Source organism: Rutidosis leptorrhynchoides, unplaced genomic scaffold, assembly GCF_046630445.1.
Source record: "Rutidosis leptorrhynchoides isolate AG116_Rl617_1_P2 unplaced genomic scaffold, CSIRO_AGI_Rlap_v1 contig54, whole genome shotgun sequence".
Lineage (NCBI taxonomy): Eukaryota > Viridiplantae > Streptophyta > Magnoliopsida > Asterales > Asteraceae > Rutidosis > Rutidosis leptorrhynchoides.
The window spans coordinates 62609-89487 of record NW_027266765.1 but is presented as its reverse complement, the minus strand read 5'-3'; the positions used below and the strand labels follow the sequence as shown (position 1 = coordinate 89487).

The 26879-nt window shown below is 34.3% G+C and overlaps 3 protein-coding genes, 4 non-coding genes and 1 pseudogene across 7 annotated transcripts; 5 read left to right on the top strand and 3 right to left on the bottom strand.

The window, feature by feature from the left end:
- Nucleotides 1-2160: 2160 nt before the first annotated feature.
- On the top strand, nucleotides 2161-4293 carry LOC139884354 (ribose-phosphate pyrophosphokinase 2, chloroplastic). Its single transcript, XM_071868396.1, has 7 exons — nucleotides 2161-2307; nucleotides 2385-2633; nucleotides 2767-2910; nucleotides 2986-3153; nucleotides 3509-3578; nucleotides 3914-3995; nucleotides 4113-4293. Exons 1-7 carry the CDS (start codon nucleotides 2200-2202, stop codon nucleotides 4291-4293), a joined length of 1002 nt encoding a protein of 333 aa, XP_071724497.1. The 5' UTR covers nucleotides 2161-2199.
- A 6862-nt stretch (nucleotides 4294-11155) lies between these two features.
- Nucleotides 11156-11584, bottom strand: LOC139884350 (uncharacterized). Its single transcript, XM_071868392.1, has one exon. It carries the CDS (start codon nucleotides 11582-11584, stop codon nucleotides 11156-11158), a length of 429 nt encoding a protein of 142 aa, XP_071724493.1.
- A 1493-nt stretch (nucleotides 11585-13077) lies between these two features.
- Nucleotides 13078-13169, top strand: LOC139884362 (small nucleolar RNA U61). Its single transcript, XR_011771892.1, has one exon. It is a non-coding gene; the product is annotated as a small nucleolar RNA U61 (small nucleolar RNA).
- Nucleotides 13170-13284: 115 nt separating this feature from the next.
- Nucleotides 13285-13366, top strand: LOC139884363 (small nucleolar RNA snoR14). Its single transcript, XR_011771893.1, has one exon. It is a non-coding gene; the product is annotated as a small nucleolar RNA snoR14 (small nucleolar RNA).
- Nucleotides 13367-13416: 50 nt separating this feature from the next.
- LOC139884360 (small nucleolar RNA Z101) lies at nucleotides 13417-13505 on the top strand. The gene has a single exon (XR_011771890.1). It is a non-coding gene; the product is annotated as a small nucleolar RNA Z101 (small nucleolar RNA).
- Nucleotides 13506-13545: 40 nt separating this feature from the next.
- Nucleotides 13546-13645, top strand: LOC139884361 (small nucleolar RNA Z101). Its single transcript, XR_011771891.1, has one exon. It is a non-coding gene; the product is annotated as a small nucleolar RNA Z101 (small nucleolar RNA).
- A 663-nt stretch (nucleotides 13646-14308) lies between these two features.
- On the bottom strand, nucleotides 14309-15784 carry LOC139884349 (peroxidase 20). The gene is made up of 4 exons (XM_071868391.1): nucleotides 15545-15784; nucleotides 15252-15443; nucleotides 14829-14994; nucleotides 14309-14727 (listed from the first exon to the last, which is right to left on the bottom strand). The coding sequence occupies exons 1-4, from the start codon at nucleotides 15782-15784 to the stop codon at nucleotides 14309-14311; spliced, it is 1017 nt and encodes a 338-aa protein (XP_071724492.1).
- Nucleotides 15785-16531: 747 nt separating this feature from the next.
- On the bottom strand, nucleotides 16532-26158 carry LOC139884348 (type I inositol polyphosphate 5-phosphatase 2-like; annotated as a pseudogene).
- Nucleotides 26159-26879: the final 721 nt, after the last annotated feature.

Genomic DNA, 26879 nt, shown 5'->3' with positions numbered 1-26879 from the left:
TGTGTCCAGTAACCAAAAACTGATTTGTTGTTTTGATGTTTTATCAGAGAGCTTACCATTGGAAGTATGAGATGTGTTGACCATGTTTCTAGTAGAGACTTGGATTTGAGCATTTGCTTGAGCTTGTCTTTTCAATGCTTCATATTCATCCTGTGAAATTGTCATTGTTGTTGTCTTCTGTGTTGTATCAGGATTAGTTGCAGCATCACCAGCCATATTGGCAGAAGCAGTTTTGTTGAAGTAGTTTGGAGGGAAACCAACAATTCTGTAGCAATCCTTTGCAATATGGCCGACCTTTTTGCAGTGAGTACAAACAAGGTTTTGTCTCTCTTTGAAGCTAAGTTTCTTCTGTTGATGCTGTTTTGTTCCTTTTGCCGAGGGAGAAGGCAGCCAAGGTTGGTTCTTCTGTATCAGGAGGTAATATATTTTGCCTTTCATACTGTGTCACTGTTGCATACACCTTTTCCAAGGGTGGAATTGGATCTAACATCATAATTGTTGACCTGGTTTGTGCATAGACAACATTTAATCCCTTTAGAAACCTGATTATCTTGTCATTTTCATAATAATCAGCAATGACTTTGAGTGCTTTACATTCACACTTAATTGCACATTCACATTCAGGAATTGGTCTGAGATCATCAAATTCATCCCACAGAATCCTCATTTTTGTGTAGTAATCAGAAATGTTGAGATCACCTTGTTTAAGGGTGAATATTTCTTCCTGTACATCAGAAATTCTTGAGAAGTCTGTGTTCGAAAATCTGCCTTGTAGGTCCTTCCACATGGCATGAGCAGTTTTAAACCTGGAAATTGATGGCTGGATAGAGGCAGAGACCGAGTTCATGATCTAGCAAGACACTGTAATGTTGCATCTATCCCAATTAGGAAAGTTAGCATCATCTTCTTTTGGTTGTTGAATCCTGCCATTAACAAAATTGTATTTTATCTTGGATCTCAAGGCCATAGTCATTGATCTAGACCATGAGTGGTAATTATTGTTGTTTAGCAGGGGAGAGACAAGAACTTGGGTAGGACTTTCACTTGGGTGTAAGTAAAAGTCAGATGTTGGTGAAAGAGCTGAATCAGCTGTAATTGAAGACATTTTCAGAGGTTATGCTCTGATAGAAAATGCGAAAAGGAGTAAGTGTTGTTTTTTTTTTATGACTTTGAGTAGAATTAAACTTGAAACTGAGTTTCCTTACTGGCTCTTAGATACCATATTGAGGTTATGAATCGGAGAGGAAGCTTTGAGGTAAACTCAGTTTTTCTATTAATTCTAATTCTAGTGATGGATTACAAATTTGGTTGATATACCTATTTATACAACTAGAGCTAAGATAAGAGATTAATTAAATACAATTGGTACTTGACAAATCTAATCTAAATCTTGTCTCAGTCATACTTAGACTGGTAGAGTGGCTGAGAGTTGGTGAATGATGTCATGAATATTCTTGTACAGTGATGACTTTGGGAAGAAGCAGCAAGGCTTGCTGTCCAAGCAACCGAAAGGAAGAAGAAGGAGTGATGGGCTTCAGAAGAGACGACGCCCGCCTGGGCCGAGATTGCTTCCGGCCCATTTGCAATGCGCGAGAGAAAAAACGACGCTGAAAGTCGTCGTTTTGATTGTATAGAGCGGAAGAGAAAACGGCAGCATTGGATGTCGTTTGGCTGGAGCGCGTTGATGCCAAAACGCAACGTTGGGTGTCGTTTGGCTTCCAACGGTAACTCCCAATTATGAATTGAAATCCCTGTTCATCGTCTTCTTTAATCATCATCACACACACAATTTCAACAACCCCACCACCGTCTTCAAGCTTTTTGCACCACCGCACGCGAAGGACTCATTTGCTTGCACTGAAGCTTCAAATTCATTCACCAATGGCTTCGTTTGCAGCAACTTCTCAATCTTCATCCCTTTCGTCTTCTTCCTCGCCGTTTTCTCGCCAAGATCGAGCCTACTTCAAAAATTCTCGCCGCCGCCATCCCTGTGCTGTTAATTACACCATTCTGAGCCCATTTCTCTGTCTTTTCTTTTCTTTCCTATTCTATTTGATTTTAGAGGAACCCCACCTTCATTGTAATTTGCTTATGCTATCATTATGTACTTGTTTTGATATTTTGTAGAAATGTGATAATATGCATGATGAGTGTTTGAAAGCTGTTAATGGGAAGCCATCAATTCCTGTGCTTGATGAAATGAGTCTGCCTAAATTCTTGCAAACCGCTCGGATGGAGAAAAGTGTCAAAAGAGACATTTCTAGGCTCAAACTGTTTTCTGGCTCAGCAAATCCTGTTCTTGCAGAGGTATTTATCTATCTATAGTAAAGTTGAATTTGTTTGGATGTGGCGTTCGATGACATTTGGTTATTATTAATGTCTAGGAAATTGCTTGGTACATGGGACTTCAACTAGGAAAGATCAACACGAAGACGTTTGCTGATGGTGAAATATACGTTCAGTTAGAGGAGAGTGTGAGAGGGTGTGATGTATTTCTGGTTCAGCCAACTTCTCCTCCAGCGAATGAGAATCTCATGGAGCTATTGATAATGGTCGATGCTTGTCGGAGGGCGTCCGCTAAGAATATTACTGCAGTCATTCCATACTTTGGATATGCCAGAGCTGATAGAAAGGTAACTGTATACAAATGTTTGACACGTTGTTTTTCTGAAAGTTAAAGTTAGGATTTTTGGGATTAAGCCTTTGCGTTTCTTGTTGGTTGTTATTGTAATGAAAATGTCATCTACATTTGTTTTTGTTCTTCAGACTCAGGGACGTGAATCGATTGCAGCCAAACTTATGGCGAATATTATCACGAAAGCCGGCGCTGACCGTGTTCTTGCCTGTGATCTTCATTCAGGACAGTCCATGGGCTACTTTGATATTGCAGTGGACCATGTATACTGTAATGTAAGTAGCAATCACTAATAATTGATTCTAGACTATGATCTGGTTCAAAGGCCTGATGCCTCGAGTGTATTTTAGCCTGTGATCCTCGATTACTTGGCCAGCAAGAAAATCTGTTCCGATGATTTGGTTGTGGTGTCACCTGATGTTGGTGGTGTTGCAAGAGCACGGTCTTTTGCTAAAAAGCTATCCGATGCACCTCTAGCCATAGTGGATAAAAGGCGACAAGCCCACAATGTGGCTGAGGTAAATTTCCTTTGACCATCTTTTTCTCAATTTTATATTGTTGTTTGGTGTATCAACATTACTTATTGTACGTATGTACCTTTACGTGTGTTGTCAAGATCAAACCTTTACCATGTTTTCTGAACTTTCTACAATCTGGATCGCTGTTATGCATATATTCACATTTTTTTCCCAAAATTTGATTATGGCAGTTGGTAGTGTAGGATAAACCATCAGTAAATAGCTCATGAGTTTTTCATCTAGGTGCGCTGTGACAAGCAAATGATTTCTATGTTTTTTTCATGTGGAGATATGTCAAAATCTTTCTCTGTTTTCGTTCAATCTTTCAATTTGTGCTCTCTGATGGTCTTTTCAGGTTATGAACTTGATCGGTGATATAAAAGGAAAGGTTGCAGTTATGGTGGATGATATGATCGACACTGCTGGTGAGTTTCACATCAGATACAGAAAGTCCTTTTCTTTTATTTAAGTCCTTTTCTTTTATTTAATGCTCTCAGTTGATGGTAGCTCTTCCATTGTTGGACATCTATATTTCTAAAAATATTGTACGTATAACAAATTATTCGTTCAAATTATAACGGTGAGCTTTGTAGTGCTTCAAAGTTCAAATTTCCCTTCCCTTCACACAACTCAAAACTTGTTTTCAACTTTTTGCGAGATATGCTGGATTTTCTGTCTTCTTTATGAATGTGTTTTCAAACAATTTGTATGTATGAACATTAAATAATATGAAGGGGTGGATTTCTTCTGAGTGATATAGGAACTATTGCCAAAGGAGCAGAACTTTTGCATCAAGAAGGAGCCAGGGAAGTTTATGCGTGTTGTACTCATGCTGTTTTCAGGTAACTCCATTTTCACTTTTTTCTACATACTGTGAGCTACTCGAGTTTAATTTATGATTACTTTTTTTCTAATATACTTTTGTTTGTTTTTCCATGATAAATAATATACTAATATAGTCCTCCAGCGATTGAGAGATTGTCAAGTGGGCTATTTCAAGAGGTGATTGTTACAAACTCTATACCAGTTTCTGAGAAGAACTCATTCCCTCAGCTGACTGTTCTTTCAGTGGCAAACCTTTTGGGTGAGACGATATGGCGAGTTTATGATGATAGCTCCGTTAGTAGCATTTTCCAGTGAAACCAACAAGAGAAGCTCCATTAGACTTTAACAAATAGTAGAAGTAACCCATTGAGAGCTTGGCTGTGGTGCCAAATTAGGAGTTGTAAGATTTTTTTATTACTGACTGCAAAAATTTTATATCTTTAGAATTTGTCTTCTAATCGTACATGCGCCTTAAATCTTGTACTAGGTTGTTGCTCAAATTTTAATACACTTCATATTGTCGAAAAGTTGATAGTCCTTGAATTGAATTAACAAACTTGATCAACTTTGAACCAATAAAATAAACTTAAATTTGTTTTTAACACATGAATAATAAAAAAAATATATGTTTAATTGGAAAAAAATAATTGTTATTTCATTAATGCATGAATAATAAAACAAATATGTTTAATTTAGACAAAATAATTGTTATTTATATGAAGAAAAAAAATGTTATTTCATTAATGCATGAATAATAAAAAAATATATTTAATTAAAAATAATTGTTATTTCATTCATGAAGATCTTGATCATCTCCAATGCTAGTCTCCAAATCTAGTTGTAAAAAATAAGAGACTGATTTAATATTAGAGTAAAATGTGTCTAGTCTCCAATTTTGCTGATTGTACATTTGAGTCTCTAAAATAAGAGACGGTCTCTAAATTTGACACAAAACACTCATTTTCTTTCATTTTCTCACTACTTTTCATTTAATTGGAGAGCTCTAAAAATTTTAATGTCAAAATTTTATATGTTATTTCTTAGAGACTAGCATTTGAATAAAGAAATTAAAGTCTCTTATTTTTCACTTCTTACCTACTTGATTGTTTGGCTAAATTTAAAGACTGATGCATTGAATATGAACAAAGTTGTCTACGTATCCTTATTAGAGGAATCAAAACGCAGTCGTGGGTGTCGGACTATGAGCTTTCGCCTTCCTTCAACTCTCAACTGCCTTCGACCTTTAACCTAATTCCTTCAACTCTCAACTGCCTACGACACCTTCAAGCTAAAAACCAACGTAGTTCCTGGCGAGATTTTTTCAATGTTAAGTTCCTTCCTTACAAGTTTATGAACAATTTTTTTTTTTTACATATTCGTGTACCGTAATCCAATAAGACATCGGGGACGGACATGGACTCTGATATCATCCAAAACTAGTTCAAGAAAGGAAGTATGCCTAAGTCCTTATAAAGAATAATTAGTAACTGTCCGATGTGGGATTTAAGAAGTTTAGAAGAGAGCATGCCCCTGCTTCCATGTCTTCTACAAGATCGACACGTTCATAGCAGCTCCATAGCAACCCGGACCGAGTCTCTTTAAAGCAACCCACTTCATGATTAGTTTATTTTGATAATTCACAGATTGAAGACTAGTGATATCGTAAAAGTTGGTGAAGTTTGGTTAACTATCGAAGAGAGAAAATTCCAGCGTGAAATGGATCTTAGTCACATATATATATATATATGTAATGTAATGTTGCTCACTAGGTCTATAGCTTGACTCTACTTTTAACTAACTTAATCAATTAACAACTAAGTAATTTATTTTGTTTTCTCCTCGTCAGACGGTAGCGAGTTTTCCGGTGAAGCATCGTGGACTACGGTTCTTGAAGCTTGCATCAAAACCAAAGCGTTTGATGCTTTGTGTTCTTCATTGATACAAGTTCGATTCTTATCCGTTATGGGCTTTTACAGCAAAGCAGACCGGGATGAGAGAATCTGTATGATTAATGAAAACCCTAGGCCAACCTGATTATATAAAATAAGTGAGTTAAACCTGATGCTTAAGTACAATTGATTAAAGTACAGTCTACTTTAACAACAATAAAGCAGAAATATCAATCCGTATAATAAACTGCAAGGCTGATAAAGGAAAGAGTGCACGCGATATTTTTACGTGGTTCGGAATCAGAATGACTCCTACATCTACGGGACCTAGTCCAGAAATTGTTTCACTAATTCCGAGTGTTACAAGTATAGATCGGAATTTCCCCAAGCCAGTTCACGACTACACTACACCTCCTATACTGTTCTCCCAACCCCGAGAGAAACTAACTCTAGCTCTGCAACCGATAACAATAGGATTTCCCCAAACTAGCCTACGACTAACTACACCTATGCCCGTCCAAGGCTAAACTAGAGTCTACTCTAGCCACACTGGCTGAATGTTCTTTTTCTAAAGAAGAATAACTTATAAATGAATACACTTTTATATGTATCCTTTAGAGTGACAAATAAGTGTAGTTACAGCCCTAATGAACTCTATATAGAAAGATTTAAGATACCTCAATGAAGCTCTTCGATGAAAACGACTTCCAATCTTCTGTTATACTCACACGTTAAAGTGTTAAGAAATGAATCTGTGATTTCTTCAATATATATATTGAAGAATGTAAACGGTGAGGCTTGTTGAGAGGAAAGAACAATTTCATTAACTTGAATTAGAAAATCTATTACAAAGTTGTTTCATATATACTACTTTCCTATTGTGTAAAAGAAAATAATTAAGGACTAATGTCTTATCTACACCCATGCTTTTATAGTCAGAACTACACTCTATCATATGTCAAGAACAGTTACAATGTCCCTTGAATAGATATGGAGTTGTTGAGATAGATTGTGATGGAAGATATTGACTTGTGTTGGAAGCAACAGATTTTGTCAATGGAGTGGGCTGGTGAAGTAAAGAGGAGATGGGCCGGAGCGAAGAGAGAGCGAGGCCCAACTAAGACGGAACGGCAGCGTTTCATACTTCAGAGGGAAAACCTGTTGTTTGTTGTCAAAACGCAAGTGTTGGTGCCGTTTCGATTTCCAACGGCCATATGCAAGAAAACGGCGTCGTTTCTCCTCCAACGGTCGAATGACTTTCCCAAATTCAAAACATGCTCATCTTCCTCCTCACGCCCAACTTCTTTCTTTCCTCCATCTTCTCCTCTACTGACCCAAATTTCAACAGCCCCCCACAAGCGGGACTTGTCGAGCATCGATGAGTCCTAGCTTGGAGAGAAAAACACGAAATTGGGGTGCTCTTTGGGCTTTCGTGAATAGGTCAGCCAATTGCAGAGAAGATGGAACTTGTGCCAAATGTATCAATTTTGCTTTCAGCTGGTTCCTTATGATGTGACAGTCAATTTCAATGTGTTTTGTCCTCTCATGGAAAACAGCATTGCGGGCTATATGAATGGCCGATTGACTGTCACAGTATAAGTAAGCAGCTTGAGAGTGACTGACTTGTAGATCGCGAAGGACATAGCGTATCCATTGAAGCTCACAGGTCACCATAGCTAATGCCCTGTACTCTGCTTCTGCAGACGATCGTGAGACTGTGGACTGTTTCTTGGATTTCCAGGAAATCAGAGCGTCTCCTAGGAATATGCAGAATCCTGTAATTGATTTTCTCGTCAGCGGACATCTTGCCCAGTCACTATCAGAGTAAGCTCTAAGCTGCAAGGCGTTTTCTGAAGGGAAGAATAGGCCTTGACCTGGTGATGACTTCAGGTATCTTAGAATTCTATTAGCAGCTTTCAAGTGTTCTTCTGTAGGATCACATAGGAACTGTGACAGATGTTGGGTGCTTTGTGCGATATCAGGACGAGTGTGAGTGAGATACAGTAGCTTCCCTATCAAGGTTCTGTATGCTGAAGAGTTCACCAACTTGGGAGATTGATCAGTGAACTCCATAGAGTGCAGCATGGGAGTGGACGCAGGTCTGCATCCCAGGAATTCGGAATCACCTAGAAGTTCCAAGGTATATTTCCTCTGACACATGTGAATGCCATGCTGTGATCTTGCAATTTCAAATCCAAGAAAGAATTTTAGCTTTCCCAAATCTTTGATGCTGAATTTATCATTTAGATAGAATTTTGTTGTCTCAATCTGTGTGAGATCATTTCCTGTAATTACTAGATCATCTACATATACCAGAACAGCCGTGAATGATTCCCTTTCATGTTTGGTGAAAAGTGAATGATCACATTGTGATTGTGAGTATCCTGTTTGCATCAAAGCCTCTGTCAGTTTGAAGTTCCACTGTCTGCTAGCCTGTTTTAATCCATAGAGGGATTTCAGCAGTCTGCAAACTTTGTTGGGAGGTGTGTCTGAACCAGGGGCGGTTTCATATACACCTCCTCATCTAGGTCCCCATGCAGAAATGCATTATTAATGTCCAACTGAATGGCATGCCATTTCTTTGTGGCTATGATTGACAGTAAGATTCTAATTGTTGTGAATTTAGCCACTGGGGAGAAGGTTTCAGAATAGTCTATTCCTTCCTTTTGAGTATACCCCTTTGCCACAAGTCTTGCCTTATATCTTTCTATACTCCCATCAGCATTATGTTTGAGCTTGAAAACCCATTTGCATCCTATTGCCTTCTTTCCTTTAGGCAATTCTGAGATTTCCCAGGTTTTGTTCTCTGAAAGAGCTTTCAATTCATTCTGTATGGCTTTCTGCCAATTCTCACTTTCAATGGCTTGTTCAAAGGAATTTGGTTCCTTTTGACAGCATATCTTTAAAGAAAAAGCTAGGTGATTTGCAGATGAATTAGGAAAGGCAAAAAGATTTTTGACTGAGTGAGGTGTACCTGGAATTGGAATGCTGCTTGACTTCCTGAGAGATGATATGTGATCCTGCTGTGACAGTGATAGGACTAGATTGCAGTGATAATCTTCTAGATGTTTAGGTGTGAACCTATGTCTAGTTGATCTCCTAACCATGGGTTGTTCATTTATTTCAGGCTCTAAAGACTCAACAGATTCATTCAAATTGTGCAAGGAATTATCAGACAATACAGCAACATCATTCTCCATACCTTCACAATTTCTCTCAGGGGACTCAGTTCTGACATTAGGCAATGCATCAGAATCAGGTGCATATTTTCTTCCATTAGGCAGGATTAAGCATAGGCTATCTAGATCTGTCCTAGGACCATTGTAGGGAAAAATATCTTCATAGAAAACAACATGATACCCTACCTGAATGCTGTGACTATTGAGATGCAGAACCTTATACCCCTTTGTTCCATGTTCATAACCTATCATGATGCATTTAGATGATCTAGGCATGAACTTAGTTTTGTTTCTGTCTAGAGTGGATATGAAACACAGTGAACCAAATACTCTCAAATGTGATAAATTAGGAACTTTGTTGTACAACAGTTCATAAGGGCTTTTGTTGTTTAGAAGAGGAGTTGGTGTTCTATTGATTAAGTGGACAGCATGTGAAATGGAATAGCTCCAAAATTTCAAAGGCAGTTTGCTCTGAAATTGTAGAGCTCTTCCAACATTGAGTATATGCAAATGTTTTCTTTCTACTCTCCCATTTTGTTGAGGGCATTCAACACAGGATGTTTGGTGTAGAATGCCATGAGATGCATAAAACTGTGAATCCATAAATTCAGCACCATTATCACTTCTAATAGCCTTGATTTTCTTGTCAAACTGTGTTTCAATCATTTTGCAGAATTGAGAAATTAATTGTCTAGTTTCAGATTTGTGTTTCATTAAATATATCCATGTATGCCTAGAACAATCATCAACAATAGTTAGAAAGAATCTATGTCCATGCATTGAAGGTAAAACAGGACCCCAGATATCCATATGAATTAAGTCAAATGTTTCTTTAGCAATAGAGTCACTAGGTGAAAAAGACAATTTCCTTTGTTTAGAGAAGTGACAGATATCACAAACATGTTTTTGATTGAATGAAATACTTTCATTAATGGCCTTAAAAGCATTTAATCTGGCACTAGACGGATGATCAAGTCTAAAATGCCATAGATCAAAAACTTCCCTAGGTATGTCTATTACATTAGCAGAAGACAAGTTTATATTACATAGTTTCCTAGGAAGCATAGAATTCTCTGCTAAATTCACAAAATACAGTCCCATTCTCTGTCTAGCTGATCCAATCATCCTCATTGATGTCAAGTCCTGCATAAGACACTTTGAAGGGTAGATCATAAGGACACAGTTAGAGTCAGCTGTCAACTTATTTGCAGAAATAAGATTGAAAGCAAACTCAGGAGTGTACAACACATTCAGTAGTGTAATTGTTTCTGTTAATTCCACTATTCCTACATGTGTTGCAGCTATGAGTTGTTTGTTAGGAAGTTGTATTTTGTGGCTTGAAATTGGCTTGAAAGTTTTGAAAAAGGACATTGAACAACAGATGTGATCTGTGGCACCTGTGTCAAGTAACCATTGATTTGAAACAGAATTTTGAGTTTTTGATGAGAACTTACCATTGAAAGCTTGTGAGGTTGAGGCCATGTTGCTTACAGATAATTGAGATTCAGAATATGCCTGAGATTGTCTTTTCAGGCCTTCATATTCTTCCTGTGTGATGGAAATGGTTGATTCTGCCTGTTTTCTTGTAGGTTCAGCAGCTGTGAGATTTGCAGAGGCAGTCTTATGAGTTGGAGATTTTGTGAACTTAAAATTAGGTGGAAAGCCAACAATTCTGTAGCATTTGGCTGCTATATGACCAGCTTTGCCACAATGAGAGCAGATTGGTTTCCCATCTGCAGTCTTCTTATACAGGTAAAGTGCAGCAGGTTGCACAGGTGGTTTAGCTGAAGAGAAGGCTGCAAGAGTTGATTCTTCCTTGTCTGCAGATATGAGATTCTGCCTTTCAAATTGTGAAATTGTTGAGTATACCTTCTGTAGAGATGGGATAGGATCTAGCATCATGATTGCTGATCTGATCTGAGCATATGCACTGTTTAAGCCTTTGAGGAATCTGATGATCTTGTCATTTTCATAGTAGTCAGCTATTGTTTTAAGAGCTTTACACTCACATTTTATGGCACATTGACATTCAGGGATGGGCCTGAGGTCATCAAATTCATCCCATAGGCTTCTTAGCTTTGTGTAGTAGTCTGAAACATCCATGTCTCCCTATTTTAGTAAATATATCTCCTCTTGTATGTCTGAGATTCTGGAAAAATCAGTTTTTGAGAATCTTGCCTGCAGGTCTCTCCACATTTCAAGAGCTGTGTTGAATCTTGAGATGGAAGGTTGGATGGACGGTTGGACAGAGTTCAAAATCCAGCATGAAACTGTGATATTGCATCTGTCCCAATCTGAGTAAGTGGCATCTTCTTCTTCAGGTTTCTTGATTTTGCCATTGACAAAATTGAATTTGACCTTGGATCTAAGGGCCATTGTCATGGCTCTTGACCAAGTATGATAGTTGTTGTTGTTTAGTAGAGGTGAAACTAAGGCTTGTGTTGGATTTTCATTTGGATGGAGATAGAAATCAGAGGATGGTGACTGGTTTGAATGCTGATTAGCAGCAGTGAATGCTGAAGTTGCTGTTTCAGGCATGATTCCAGTTTTGAAGGTGAAGTTTTGTTTTGGAAGTGAGATTGATTGGTGAGTTCAAGTTATTTTTGAAATTGAGATCTCTCAATAGGCTCTAGATACCATATTGAAGAATGTAAACGGTGAGGCTTGTTGAGAGGAAAGAACAATTTCATTAACTTGAATTAGAAAATCTATTACAAAGTTGTTTCATATATACTACTTTCCTATTGTGTAAAAGAAAATAATTAAGGACTAATGTCTTATCTACACCCATGCTTTTATAGTCAGAACTACACTCTATCATATGTCAAGAACAGTTACAATGTCCCTTGAATAGATATGGAGTTGTTGAGATAGATTGTGATGGAAGATATTGACTTGTGTTGGAAGCAACAGATTTTGTCAATGGAGTGGGCTGGTGAAGTAAAGAGGAGATGGGCCGGAGCGAAGAGAGAGCGAGGCCCAACTAAGACGGAACGGCAGCGTTTCATACTTCAGAGGGAAAACCTGTTGTTTGTTGTCAAAACGCAAGTGTTGGTGCCGTTTCGATTTCCAACGGCCATATGCAAGAAAACGGCGTCGTTTCTCCTCCAACGGTCGAATGACTTTCCCAAATTCAAAACATGCTCATCTTCCTCCTCACGCCCAACTTCTTTCTTTCCTCCATCTTCTCCTCTACTGACCCAAATTTCAACAATATATGCACGCCACACTTAGAGTTCTGAAAGAATCGAGTTGTTGAGTTGTTGTGGAACTCGATCTCTTGATTTCTTTCTCTTCAAGTAACTTCTCCAACCACTTAAAAGATAATGATGAAATCAAATAATACTTAATTTAAATCATGATTCGGATAAGATAATAGCCAAATAAACCAAACCGAATCTCCTTCAATTGCTACAATAAACCCAGTCAAAGATACCAACATAAACCATCAGAATTAAACCGAATCCGTGCTTCTACAATTAACAATTAAGTACTTTATTTTGTTTCCTTCATAAACCAGTTAATAGACCATCTAATCATAATAATTCAGACACGAGTCGACCTCCGAAAAACGGATACGAGAACTCGATGACCCTTGTAACCCAAGTGAGACCCTTGTAACCCACGAAACTTTATTTATAGGTCCAGCCCAATAAAAAAGAACTGGGCTTCTTAATGTTGACCCCAAATTGAGAATTATTTACAGGTCAACTACCGTCAAGGGCCCAGTAACTCAAACAGACGAACTGGAAAGTTAAACAAAATATAAGGATGTAGTTAGCTATAAATATAAATATAAGGACTAAAGTAACAAATCTCCCAGAGATCGATCACCAAATGGGCAATATCGTTGGGTTTCTAATTTCTTTCTTCTATTCGCAAACTAGGGTTTTTGCATCCTCGTTACAGCTATAAATATGCTTAATCCTCATCACCACAACATACATCTCCGTCTTCCTCTGTATCTGTGATTTGTCGTTCGTCCTCAAATTAGATAGTTTTTCGTTCAATTGTCTTCTGTAATTCGTCTTTCGCTATGAGGAAACTCTTTCGTGTACCAGAAACGGCCTCGTTTGAGATCGTTGGTGACGGCAAACACAACCCTCTAAGAAGTTCTGAGCTCCAAATCTTCAAATTTTATTCAATTTACGAAATTGGTTTCTGTTAAAGTTTTGAAATTTGATGATTTTGAATTGGGGGTTTTTAAATTCTTGACATAAGAGGTTGAAGAAGAAGAAGCGAGGTGACGATTAATTCATGTCTGTCAATCCACTGAATTTAATTTGATGTTAAACGTGAATCCCGACAGGTTCTGATCGCTTCACCTCTAAACCCTAAAAACAAAAATGATTTTTCTTTTTGGAATTAAATTAGGGCAAGTGATGAAAAATCTACAATGGGTAATTTGCATCTGAATTTTCATTGATGCTAAAATCATCTTGGAGAACTGATGCCTTGATTAAAGTTTTTATTTTTATTTTAAATTTGAATCGTTAAATTTTGGGCAATTGATGAATCCCATTAATCAAAAATGGGTAATTTTGCGTCTGAACAATTGTTGTATTCATGTCTTATAACCTTGGAGAACTGATGTCCATATGTAATTGTTCATTGCTTGTTAAATTTGCAACATAAGTTTTGATTTGGGATTGATTCGGTTCATTACCAGTTTGATGTTGCTTGAAAATGGTTAAAAGATCAATATTTAATCTTGGTGAACCGAACTTGAAATGAAATTAGGTTTTCCCAAAGAATTCTTCTGATTGAATCTTGAATAACATCATGTTAAAGAATCATTCTTTAAATTGAAGTAGTACCAAATTTCGGTTCACTAGCGGTTTGATGTGACTTGAATGGCTTAAAGATCATACATGTATAGCAGGGAACCGAATTTGAAGTGAAACTAATGACATTGTTTGATTTTACTTTGTATCAAATTTTGTCTGATTGAACCGAATTATTACTAGAATTGCTTAAATCAAATCGAACAAACATGAATCAAACTGTATTCGAATCGATCCGAAGCTAAGAAGTACTGAAATTTCGGTTCTTTAGTGGTTTGATGTGGTTTGAATGGCTTAAAGATCATATTTTTTTAGCAGTGAACCGAGTTTGAAGTGGAATTAAGTTGCCCGATGAAACTCTACTGATATGGGCCATATGGCATAGTTTTGTTCAAATAGACTTAATTATCAAACTTTGATTGAACCGAATCAGTACTAAAAATTGCTTAAATCAAATCAAATCAAATCAAACATGATTCTAAGGATTGACAAATCTACAGTTTCTCCTGATTTCTCCTTGATTACCAGTTAGAACATGTATGTTCCCCATCCTGACAATGGATTTTACAAATGACTTGAAGAACAATTCTTGACTTCTAGCATAAGCCCACATTTGATCTCTAATTTCCCCTTCTTCATCTTGTGTTATCAAAACATTATCAGAACCCAACAATCCTTTGCCTTCGACAACGTTAATGTAATAAAGATTGTCGAATTTCGCTGGTGTTCGGAAATCCAAAGGCGCTATCTGGTTATCTCTTCCGGATTCTGGACATATCGACTTTAGGATTCTACGAAACGTTTCGTACCTTTTGTAACGATCGTATTTCTCTTCTTCGTTTTTGTAGATTCTGTCTTTGAAACTCACACATCTAGCCACTCCAATAGTGTGACCACCTATTAGACATATTTGAACTATATATGTCAAATTCCTAATGAAAGATAGAGATTTTATGAATATAAACTGAATTTGTTGAATTTTTATTATTGTGTTTGACCTGATAAAGCAACTAAATCTCCAATGTGAAGACCTTGTTGTTGAAAATTGGCAATGAGGCCTTCAAGTGTAGAATTTGGTGAAGGAATGTATTGATTGGCGCCATTAAAGCTTGCTTCCAATGAGTCTCTCCTTCCTAGCCAGACCTCCCAATTCGGCCCACCTCTCTAATCACGACAACAAACACCGTTATTTTGATGGTCGAAATCCGGTCATTCCAAAATGATTGTCCATTTGACTTTTATGTCTAGATACATCCATTTTGAAAGTTAAGATGGACAAACATTTCAAAATGGGAGGGAGTATGAAATGATTGATTAAGAATACATGAACTTAACAGATACGCATAAACCGGAACTAGACCAATTCCGACTCATGACATGTCAATTCGTTTCAAGATCGAAACGGTCCCATGCCACCTTACCAGAACGACAGAATCTCGGGCGGCCAATGCCAGGATATCGGCGCAAGAGACTGTATAAGGACAAGCTTCTTCAAGGTAGTACTTAATTGTGTCGATCACCTCAAATCCTCGAACAGAGTTAATATTCGGTCCGGCCAGCTTTTCGCTAACAATGTCCTCATAACTGTCCAACAGAATCGATCCATCACATCCCTAAGAAAGCACAAAAATGAATCAATATTCCAAATTACTAATGTTTAAACAAGTTCTAAGCTAAATCTAACCAAATTCAATATCTTAATAAGACTACTAACCATAACAAAACAATCATGGAAGTGTAAGCGTAGTAAAGAAGCAGCCATTCGAGGATCCTTGACGACAGCAATCTCGACTTGTCGTCTCACAATCTCTTCTGCTAATGGGCAGGTCTCTTTATAGTAATCGAGAAAGAGAGGTTCTTCTTCTTCTTCTTCCTCACTTGAAATTTCTCTCAACTGGGAAAACAAAGATATTACTAATAATGCCGCTAATAGTAGTAGCCTAGAATGCTTCATTTTATTGTTATTTTTACAAAGAATCTGAATTGATAAGAGCTCATAGATATAATAGCATGGGAGAGGAATGTTGTACACTTGTACTAAATAATTTTGTACTTTAGTTATGAAGTGCATTACTAGAAAATGATGTTTTCCTTTGACTACTGTCAAAAAAATGCTACCTTATTCTAGTTTTTTAATGTTCCACTTTATGTTAATCAAAACTAACTTAGCCTAATGACATTGTCTTACTGTTCTTAATCAAAGTTGATGCAACTAACCAAACCTAACTGAGATTATTTCATACTCAACTTTAGCTTGACCTCATATTACTAAACATTTCAGCCAAATTAATGTGACAATTAATTAAGGACGGATGGAGTATTTTAAGGAACCATCCCAAAGTAAGAACTGAAAAGTGGAGAAATTTACATTATCAGTATTTTGTATTAATAGAAAAAAAAAAGTAACAAAATTCAGAGACTTTTACAATTGTGAGAAAATTAAAAAAGAAGAAAAAAATTGAAGAAAAACCTTTTTTTGAGTTCTCAACATAATTCACACTACATATATATACTAAACTAAAGACTGATCAAAGTACTATTTTCCCTGCTATCATCTTGAAAACACAAATAATTATGAATGTGACCGAGCTTGCTAATGTGCTATCCCCGATAACTTAGGCATATCTGTTTGATAACTATTGGTTTCCTGAGGTAGCATCGTCAGATTTTTTATCGTCAGCTACTATACAAATTTTTCCTTCTATCTGCTAAAGTAATTAGGACAATCAGCACCTTCCTCTAACAAAATTTCAGAGCGTACAACTGCTTTGTTGACATTTAAGGCCTTTTCCAGTTTCCGATGGTCTAAGACTTGAACTTCAACTAAAAACCTAGAGCTGACTGGCCGATGATCCGGAGAGCCTTATTTCTGATCTCTTGTAACATAGCTGCTTTATGCCTTTTCCTAACCAAAGTATACGATCACACCTGTAAAAGACGTTAAAGCACACAACTTTTCAGAATACAAGTGAAAATTATGCTAAAATTAAGCAAATTTACTGCTAAAAAACAAATTTTATGCTAAAAAATAAAACTTTTGTAAGAAATAAAGGTTACCATGCTGGAGATCTCTTCTTTTCCCCTTCTTTTGGGTTTTCACCAACATATCTATCCGAGTTAATTGCATACTTATAAGTTGGAGGGAAGTTTATCAACCCTTCTTTCCATCCGTCAAATACATGACCGTTGTGAAGCTCTTTGCTCAACTGAGACATTATAGCAGAATCAATTAGTTTATATCTCCTACAAAATCAATTTTGCAAAAGAAAACAGATTTTCACTTGACAAGATTAATGATTATCCATGTATGTCTCACCTGATCATGGTTAATTAGTTCACTCCATTTCTGAGCAACAAGCTTCTTTACTTCAGCATCCGACATATTCAAACGATAATTCAGATCTCCAAACCAGAATATCTGACTGTTTGCAGAAACAATCAATATTAAGCCATTCAGTTTTTCAAGATTTAAACTTAAAGAGATTTCACCAACTGCCACTTTGATAGTACTTACTCATGAGATGGAATTGTCTGTGGCTGATTGGAATCAAACAGAGACGAAAAGCTTGTGCGTCGAATAATTTCATTCACATCAGAATTCCGTCTATGTTCAGCACCATCCTTTTGGCCAGAGGTGAGATGAGAACAAACGAAGCACATCTTTGATAGGTAAAGAGACATGCTAACAGAAACAGCGCCCTGCATAATCAATCAGCCTCTAAATCGATATCAAATGCAAAACGTAATGTATTTAAAGACGGAGGTAGTATATAATATTTTACTTAGTTAGCTGAATTCATTCTAGAGTTATCAATCAAAAAATGTTCTTTAAAAGTTTGGATTACCTTATTTCCCATGTATCCCATAAGACCAATCCCAACAGGAGAAACTTTCAAGTTGTTTATATGCCTTCGCAGCCTTTTACGCACCCAAATAGACAGATATATCCCTACCATCTGCTTGCTGACAATTCGGACGTACTTAGGCCGTGATTTGCTCTTGTCCGATGGAATTTCCGGGAAAATGTCATTTTCCTCATCTGAGCTTCCATCAGATAAATCAGAAAGTGGTTCAACAGCTACAAGCTTCTTTGCATGCCCAGTCCACAACGATAAATCTCCAGAGCTATGATGTGATCTCTTCAGTCCCTTTGCATTTAATATATTGTTTTGAGGACTTGATATGAAAGAATTCTCGAGCAAATCAAACCCAATCCTTGCATTAGAACTCCAAACTCTACGTAACTTTGAATTTGAAGAGACTACTTGAGGAGTTGCATCAAATGATTTTTCAGGCCAGTCTAGTAGTCTACTATCATCACAGTCCATGCTATAAATTCTACTCATCTTTAAACTTTTTGCAACTTTGTTAAAACCTTGTTCTTCCAAGTCGTAATGACTATCATGCTCCTCACAATCTTCATCACTCGTCATCTCTAATGGAAGATCATCGATTTGGTCTGCAAGTTCATCTGCAACTGAGAAGTCCTTAATACTGGGGAAGGTGGAGCACTATAGCTTTTATGGTTACTTTTTTCAGGTTCGAAAGATTTGTTTAAAGTTTTTCGAATTAGTGCTTCCCATTTGGGAATTGGTCGGTTATCTTCAGCTCCGAATACATCCCCAGCATTCAATGAGACTACTTCTTGAAAACTGTAGAAACATCAATATTCAATAAATTGCCATCACTAGAAAAATTGGAACAAAACAGGATCAGGTTTCAGGCCATACCCAAGAATGTACATGTCTGAAGGTTCATCATCCAAACATAACCAATCATCAATCTCTGTATCGTCAGAAGGAGATCTTCCAGCTACATTCCAAGTGCTAATAGTCACCCTACAAAAAGGATAAAAACATAAATTACACTCTTGGTATTTATTTGGAGAGAGAAATGACATAAAATAGAAGACAACAGAACAAGAAGAACATTGTAACTGACCTCAAATCCTTTTTGTTTATGTACTGAACACGCAGAGTTTCAGATTTTCCTCTCCTATGGCTTGATCGATGGGATTTGGAAGGTTTATCTGGAAGACGAAAAGAGGCGAAAAGTTCAGATTTTGATTTCAGACTCATAGGCCAACAAAAGGAAAGTAATATTACCTCCGTCCCAAAATAGTCGTCAATTTTCTTATACAACATGCATATAAAATTGGCATGCATATAAAATTTACAAATATTTTGGGACGGTAGGAGCAGTTGAGCAGAAATTGCATAAAATTCAGTGATAACTGTGATTGCATATGAAATATCCCGGAAAAGAAAAAGGGAAATTGCCTGAAATTTGACTTAGGCAGTCGGAATCATTCCACCGCGTCCGGCAGCCATGATCATCAACTGCATGCACTCTTGCATCTCTAACAGAACAAACTGGTTTGGATGACAATTGAAGAAAACTAATTAAAATTATTTTCACAAAGGAAAAGAAAAAATAGAGGAGGTAATTAGTAATTACTTACCATCATCTTCACTCTCACTTTCAGTGTCTTCATCTTCGCTAAAATCGTAAACCCTTGAAAGATCTTGGATCACGAGGTTGAAATTAAGAAGATACCGTATCATGAACACATAGATCAAAAGTGCGAGGGTTGAACCTTCAACATCACTACTATATAAAGAAACGACGAATCTTGGTGCACTAAGGTTACCTGATCTTCGGGACTCAGCTCTGCCTTCAACTACATTTTATAAAGAGACTGTTTCATGACTATCACTACTACTTTTCTTTAGTTTTATTGGGTATCCTCACCGCCGACAGCAGTGAGACTAATCTTTCGTTCCGATTGTCAACACACGAAATGATGAGAAGCTGACCACATAATTTTTTTTCGAAAAGACTAGAAATCGAACTTCCAAATATTTTAATTAAGGGACGAGACGTTCAATCCCCACATCAAACCTACTACTACGCTAACATATCATGTGAAGAAATAATGTATGTAAAAGAATGAGTTATTAAACTCATATTTGATTAGGAACAAATTAGTGGACGGTTAGACTCACTTAGGAATCTGATAGCTCACAATATGAGTGGAACAATCGGTAGGACGGTTATTTTTTATTGATTAATGATTATCATTAATTATGCGTGAAAAGCATGCATTAATTATATTAATATGTGTATTAGTAATCTCTTACTATAAACTAATATTTTAATTTCACTTGATTACACAGCTTGGGTTGAATAGAAAATATCATTTCATAATCATCATAAAATCATAATGACACAAAACAAGACACATATATAAAAGTACGTTGATTAGTCTTTACTATCTATATCCCTAATTATCTGTCGTTTAGTAATTAGAAACGAATGTATTACAAAATTGTCGAATCCGTACAACAGCTGTACAAATAGCGCCATTAGTTTAGGAACCATTTTATAATTGACCATCGACATGTTGAAGATTCCAGTTTATCTTATCATCTGTGAGACCTAAAAGTACTCTTTTTTTTTCTCCCTTTCAATCTTTTTTATATATTAATATCAAAAAAGAAAAATATTGTTTATATATATACGAATTTACTCAAAGATATATGTTGTAAAGTTTAAAACTAAAATATGGAGGAGGTGATTGTTTATTTGTAAAAAATGTCTCTTCCAGCTCGTTTAATTACCTTTTCATGTAATTTTAAATTCAAAAGCATTAACATTTTTTATTATGCGATTGTAAAGTTTCTCTTATAAGAATATCATGTATACATTAGGTGGACTACGTTTGAGACAAGATATATTTTATTATGTTATTTAATATTATACTTGAGTTATATATATTCGATGTAAACAGTATAAAATGTAGCCAGTAATTTTAAAGTGGAGGAAGATAAAAAGAAAAATAGTGTGAATGTGTGATACATAATAAAAATACATATGGGATGAGAGTGTATCTAATTAATATAAGATGCATATAAATTATAAATAAATAATTTTATTGTCATGTATCGATCGTCCTATGTATTTAGTTATTCATTTTAGTTTGCAAACTTATATATAAGAAGTCAATATATATATTTCAATACTTTCACATTGTGTTTGATTATGCAATGATTTACTGTTTCACATATCAATTACTCCTTCCATCTCAAAATATATAATATTTTTATTTTTATAATTAATGTAAAAATAAAAACATCAGACAAAAATTATATATCATCTTCACACGTATGTACATGCATGAATACGTTTTCCAAATGAGTGGTGGAGTGAAATCACTTGCAATTATATCATTATCAAATACTTAGATATTTCCTGATTGATGATATGTGCGAAGAGTAGAAATTTCATATTCCATAATAAATGAGGTTTTAGTCCAGATCTCGAATTTTTCCATTTTTAGAATTCCAACTCGTAGACAAACATTAGACTTTAAGCTGTATTAAATATTTATTTTTAGGTTTGTATATATATTCACTTTCTTTTTTTACATACTTTTAAATAATATTTATTATGATATTTGTATTTCATTTTTTTGACATTTAGCAGCAAAGAAATTAAAATGTTAAAAAATATCCAGGTCATTCATCTTTCTTTTTTTGACGGTAGGTCGTTCATCTTTCTTTTTTTGACGGTAGGTCGTTCATCTTGGATTGATAATTTGATATAATTATTCGTAGCTAAAATTTTTATAACCGTATCATTATTTGTTTTCTTTGCCTGGATATGTAAAGGTTTCTCCTGCAATTAATTGATTTTTAATGGCGAATGTTGCAGATATATATAATCCTTTATTTAGGTTTTGTACGTTTCATTTTCTCAAAAAAAAGAAAAAATACTACTCTCTTCGAAAATATTTATCACTGTTACTATATAATGGAGGTAGTACTATGTATATTCTAGTGATCGTACGTCTTAGGCAAAACTCAAAGCATAATAAATTCAACTTCTGAGTTTTTTTCATCAGTTCAAAAGAGAGAGAAAAAAAAAAGATGTGTTCAATCAATCAAAACGCAGGATAAATTATAAATATATCATCAAAATCAAAAACGTAAATGAAATAGGATATTTTTTTATGTCTGTAAATAAATGTGTCCTTCTTGTAAACTTTGTTCACGGAATGAAACATCATTAATTAAAAACATGTCATTAATTAAAAACATTATTTCATTATTTATAAAAGCACTTTCAAGTTTTAATAAAAAAGTAAAATAGTCCTTTTATTATGAATACTGTTTTACGTGATCAACTAAACGATTTAAGACATAAAATACTAATAGCCAGAGGCATGATAGAAATTTATGAAGACAATATACAACATTTTCAAGAATTAATAAGAGCGCATCATGAAATGAAAACAATACATTACGCTGGTTATCTTATAATTCAATATGAACATACTAGACAAATATTAAAAAATGAGAAAAAATATTTGAAAACTTTAGAAACTTTAAAGGTACAATTAGAAACTACATAATGGTAATAACATCTGATATAATAAAAATAAAAGAAGATTTAAAAGATATTAAAAATAAATTAAATAAAAAACTAAATAATCTAGAAAATAAGAAAACTATTGAAGAATTATTTTCTATAATGAATGAATATATAAATCAATATAAATCAAAAGACATATATCAAGAAATTAATGATTCAAAAAATTGTCTTAAAAATATTAAAGATCTATTAGAAAATCAAAATGAAAATTTTCTTCAGGAAGACGGAGATATTATAGAAAAATTAAACAAAGAATTATACAAATTTGAAAAATTAAATTCGAAAAAAGGAAAAATCTATAATTCAATACCCAAATATCCAACAAGAAATTATTATTACAAAACCTAAAAGAATAGTTACTCTAGAATTACCTCGTCGAATTATATAATGGAACAAGAAAATATATCTAACCAAATATCAGGAGTTAGGCAACTTTTATCTCAATTAAAAATCATTGAAGAAGAAAAAGAAACCCATGAACATAAAAATTATAACATAGAAGATGATAAAGAAAAAGTAGTATATGGATATGAATCAGAAGATGATTTACCATTTAGAATAAAACTAGAAGAAATTCTAGAATCAACTTCAGGTCATAAAAGAAGAAGAGAATTTTATCATAATGATTATATGAATGAAAAATGTTATACTAGACAAAATGACAAATGGAAAAAATTTCCTGATCAATATACACCATCAATTAAAACTAATATAGATATTCTAAATCTAGACTGTGTTCAAAATAAAGAAGAAGCTTTAACTCTTTGGATGAATAATACAAGATTATTAATTCAATTAGAAAAAATATTTCAAGATTTTAATCCTAATCTAGTTTGGACTTTTGTCACTTTTAAAGTAACAGGATCCGTGAAAAACTATTTACAAACTTTACCACAAGATATTTTACTAAGAGAAAAAACAACAAACTCAGAAGTTTTCTTCACATTAGTAGATACCATAAATAGAGAATTCCTAGAAAAAGATGATGTAGATAAGAAAAAAGCAAACTGAAGCCGCTAAAGCAGAAAAGGCTTTCTGGCATTTTAATAATATACAAATTTATAATATGTGTGATATAGAATCTTATACATGTGAATTTCAAAAATACTATTATAAATTACATGTAGAATCTAGAGAGGCACACAAAGAAATATATTTAAATAAATTATCATGGCCACTAAATAAAACTATAAAAGATATATATATGGCAGAAGTAGCAAATAATAGAATAGCTCATACATTAGGAGGAGCTATAGAAATAACTCAAAATTATATAGCTGAACAATGTTTACAACGATCTATAAAAAACCAACTTAAACACCCTATTGGACAACTATGTTGTAAAAATAATCCTAAAGTACCCGGTAATTATGGATGTAACAAAGAAAAAAGAAAAATCATAAAGAAATATAGATGGAGGAAATTCCCGAGAAATAAATATAGAAAATATAACTATAAGAAAAATAAGTTTAGAAAAAGAAAGTTTTTCAAAAAAAGATTACCATATAAAAAAGAAAAATATTGTCCTGAAAATAAGAAAACATGTAGATACTGGATATGTAATGAAAAAGGTCATTATGCAAATAAATGTCCTAATAAAAAGAAAACTGAAAATAAAAAAAATTAAAAATATTAAATATAGCAATAGAAAATCATCTAGAACCAATAGAAGATTCAAATTCTGAAATAGAAGAAATATATGAATTAGTATCTGATAGTAGTCAATCTTATGATTCGGAAGAAGATTATTCATCTTCAAATGAATAAACCTAATCCTAATTGTACGTTCATAGAAATAAAATATAAAGAAAAGTCTTATGATGCATATATAGATACAGGAGCAACTTTGTGTTTTGCTTCAGCAAAAATTCCATTTCGATGGAATAAACTACAAAAACCATTAGTTATATCAATAACAGATGGTAGCAAACATCTTATATGGAAAGCATCATTTTTTAATAAAATAAAAATAAAAATAAGAAATTATATATTTATAGTACCATCGATATATCAACAAGAATCAGGATTACCTATAATAATAGGAAATAATTTTCTAAAATTATATCAGCCATTTTGTCAATACTTGCATCATATATAGCTAACTGCACCATCTTACAAAAATCAGAAAAGCATTGTTATAAAAATACCAATATTAGTAACGTTAAATAAATTACAAATTACTCAAAAACTTAAAGTTATAAATGAAATGTTAGGTATACTTATAGAGTTACAAAAAGAAGTAGAAAATCTATTAGAAGATGTATGTAGTGATAATCTACTAGATCAAGATAAAAATAATAATCACGAACTAATAAAAATAAAATTAAGAGATCCTAATCAAGAAGTAAATGTAGAAAATAAAATCCCATATTCAAAAATTGATGTAGAAGAATTTACAAAAGAATGTACTGAACTTCTAGAAAAAGAAATATTAGAAGAGTCAACTAGTAGGCATGCTGCACCCGCATTTTATGTAGAAAATCATAATGAAATAAAACGAGGAAAAAGAAGAATGGTAATTAATTATACAAAAATGAATGAAGCAACAATAGGAGATGCTTATAAATTACCTAGAAAAGATTATATACTTCAAAAGATTAGAGGAAGTCATTTGTTTAGTACTTTAGACGCTAAATTAGGATTTTGGCAACTAAAATTACATGATAACATTAAACCATTAACAGCTTTTACATGTCCTCCTCATAAACATTACCAATGGACCGTATTACCATTTGGATTAAAACAAGCACTAGGAATTTATCAAAGATTTATGGATAAAAATTTAAAAGGATTAGAAGAATTTTGCTTAGTATATATAGATGATATATTAATCTATACAAATAATTCATTAGAAGATCATTATAAGAAATTGAAACTAGTCCTAGAGAGAGTCAAAGAAAAAGGTTTAATTCTGAGTAAAAAAAAAGCAATAATCGCTAGAAATGAAATAGATTATTTAGGATTAACTATATCAGGAAATAGAGAATTAAAATTATAAGATAACGTTATAAAAAAACTAAATAGTTTTCCTTCAAAAATAGAAGATAGAAAACATCTACAAAGGTTTTTAGGATCCTTAAATTACATTTCAGATCAAGGATTTTTTAAGTCCTTAGCCAAAGAAAGAAGATTATTACAAAAGAAATTAAGTACAAAAGTCCTATGGACTTGGAATAATAATGATTCAATACTTATAGACAAGCTGAAAAATGCTTGTAAATATCTTCCGAAATTATACAATCCGCAAAGTGATGATTATCTGATTGTGGAGACAGATGCCTCTCAAGAAACTTGGGCTGGCTGTATGAAAGCAAAAATCAATATACAGACTGAAAAGTCAAAAAATACACAAGTCGAAAGACTAGCAAATATATATCAGGAACTTTCTCGGAAACTGAGCAAAAATATCCTATACATGAAAAAGAGACACTTGCTTGTCTTAAAACAATGAGAAAATGGAGGATCGAACTTCTTCCCAAATAGTTAGAACTCCGTACTGATAGCAAATATCTTACATGATTCATTCAATATAAAATCCGAAGCAACTTCAATCAAGGAAGACTGATTAGGTGGCAGCTAGAGCTACGGCAATTTCCAACAATCATAAAATACATAAAGTCAGAAAACAACGTCATCGCAGACACCCTGACAAGAGAATGGAAGAAATAATCAAAAGAATGACGGAACATATAGCTATCAATAGAAAAGAAATTGAAGAAAAATAGAAAGAAATAGTAGAAAGACAGAAGAAAATATCTCAACTTGAAGCAGCCATAATTCAACTAGGAGGAAAGATCCAACCATCAAAGCTATACAGCAAAAACGTGGTGGATCCATTACCATTATCAACATCAATAAACATTGGATCTTCATCTAATTCAGACTCGTCAACCATTCCTTCAACATTACAGTACGACACTACAAAATCATCCCAAACAAAATACTATGCAAGATTTAATGGACCCATGAAAGGAGTTTACGATCATTGGCACAAAGTTTCTGCCTTTGTCACTGGACAGTCCAATATTCAACATAAGTCATTCACAATCAGAGAAGAGGCTCAAAAAGCCTATGAAGAATACCAAATTCAACAAATCCAAACAGAAATTCCCTACTACAAATCCAAACTACTCTCAACACCATCATCTTCGATCAGGCATTCAGGAAAAATGACTCCAATAGATAGAATTCCCAACTCTAGTATTCTTAACATCCCCACTAGAGAAGAAAAACACAAAGCCAAACAACCATCAATTTCATCATTCAATGAGTGTTATTCAATGCTCAGTCATTATTCAGAAAAATAAATGAGCCAACACTTCTACCCAACAGTCAAATTAGATTCGAGTCCAAAAACAATATTTCTTCCTGATGCAAACCCTCTAGCACTATATAAATTTCTTATTCATGGCTTAATAGATACTATCTATCTAAAAGGCACTAACCTACTTTCAGAATTTCCCCTAGGACCAGCATGCTATAAGAAACTATATGTCCCGAATAGAAAAAGATAGAGAAATATTTATAAAAATATATAGCTCTCTTCCAGTATTCGACAAAGAAAAAATAATGGTTCCAAGTTATGCAGTCATGGTACTCGAAATATCAAATAAAAA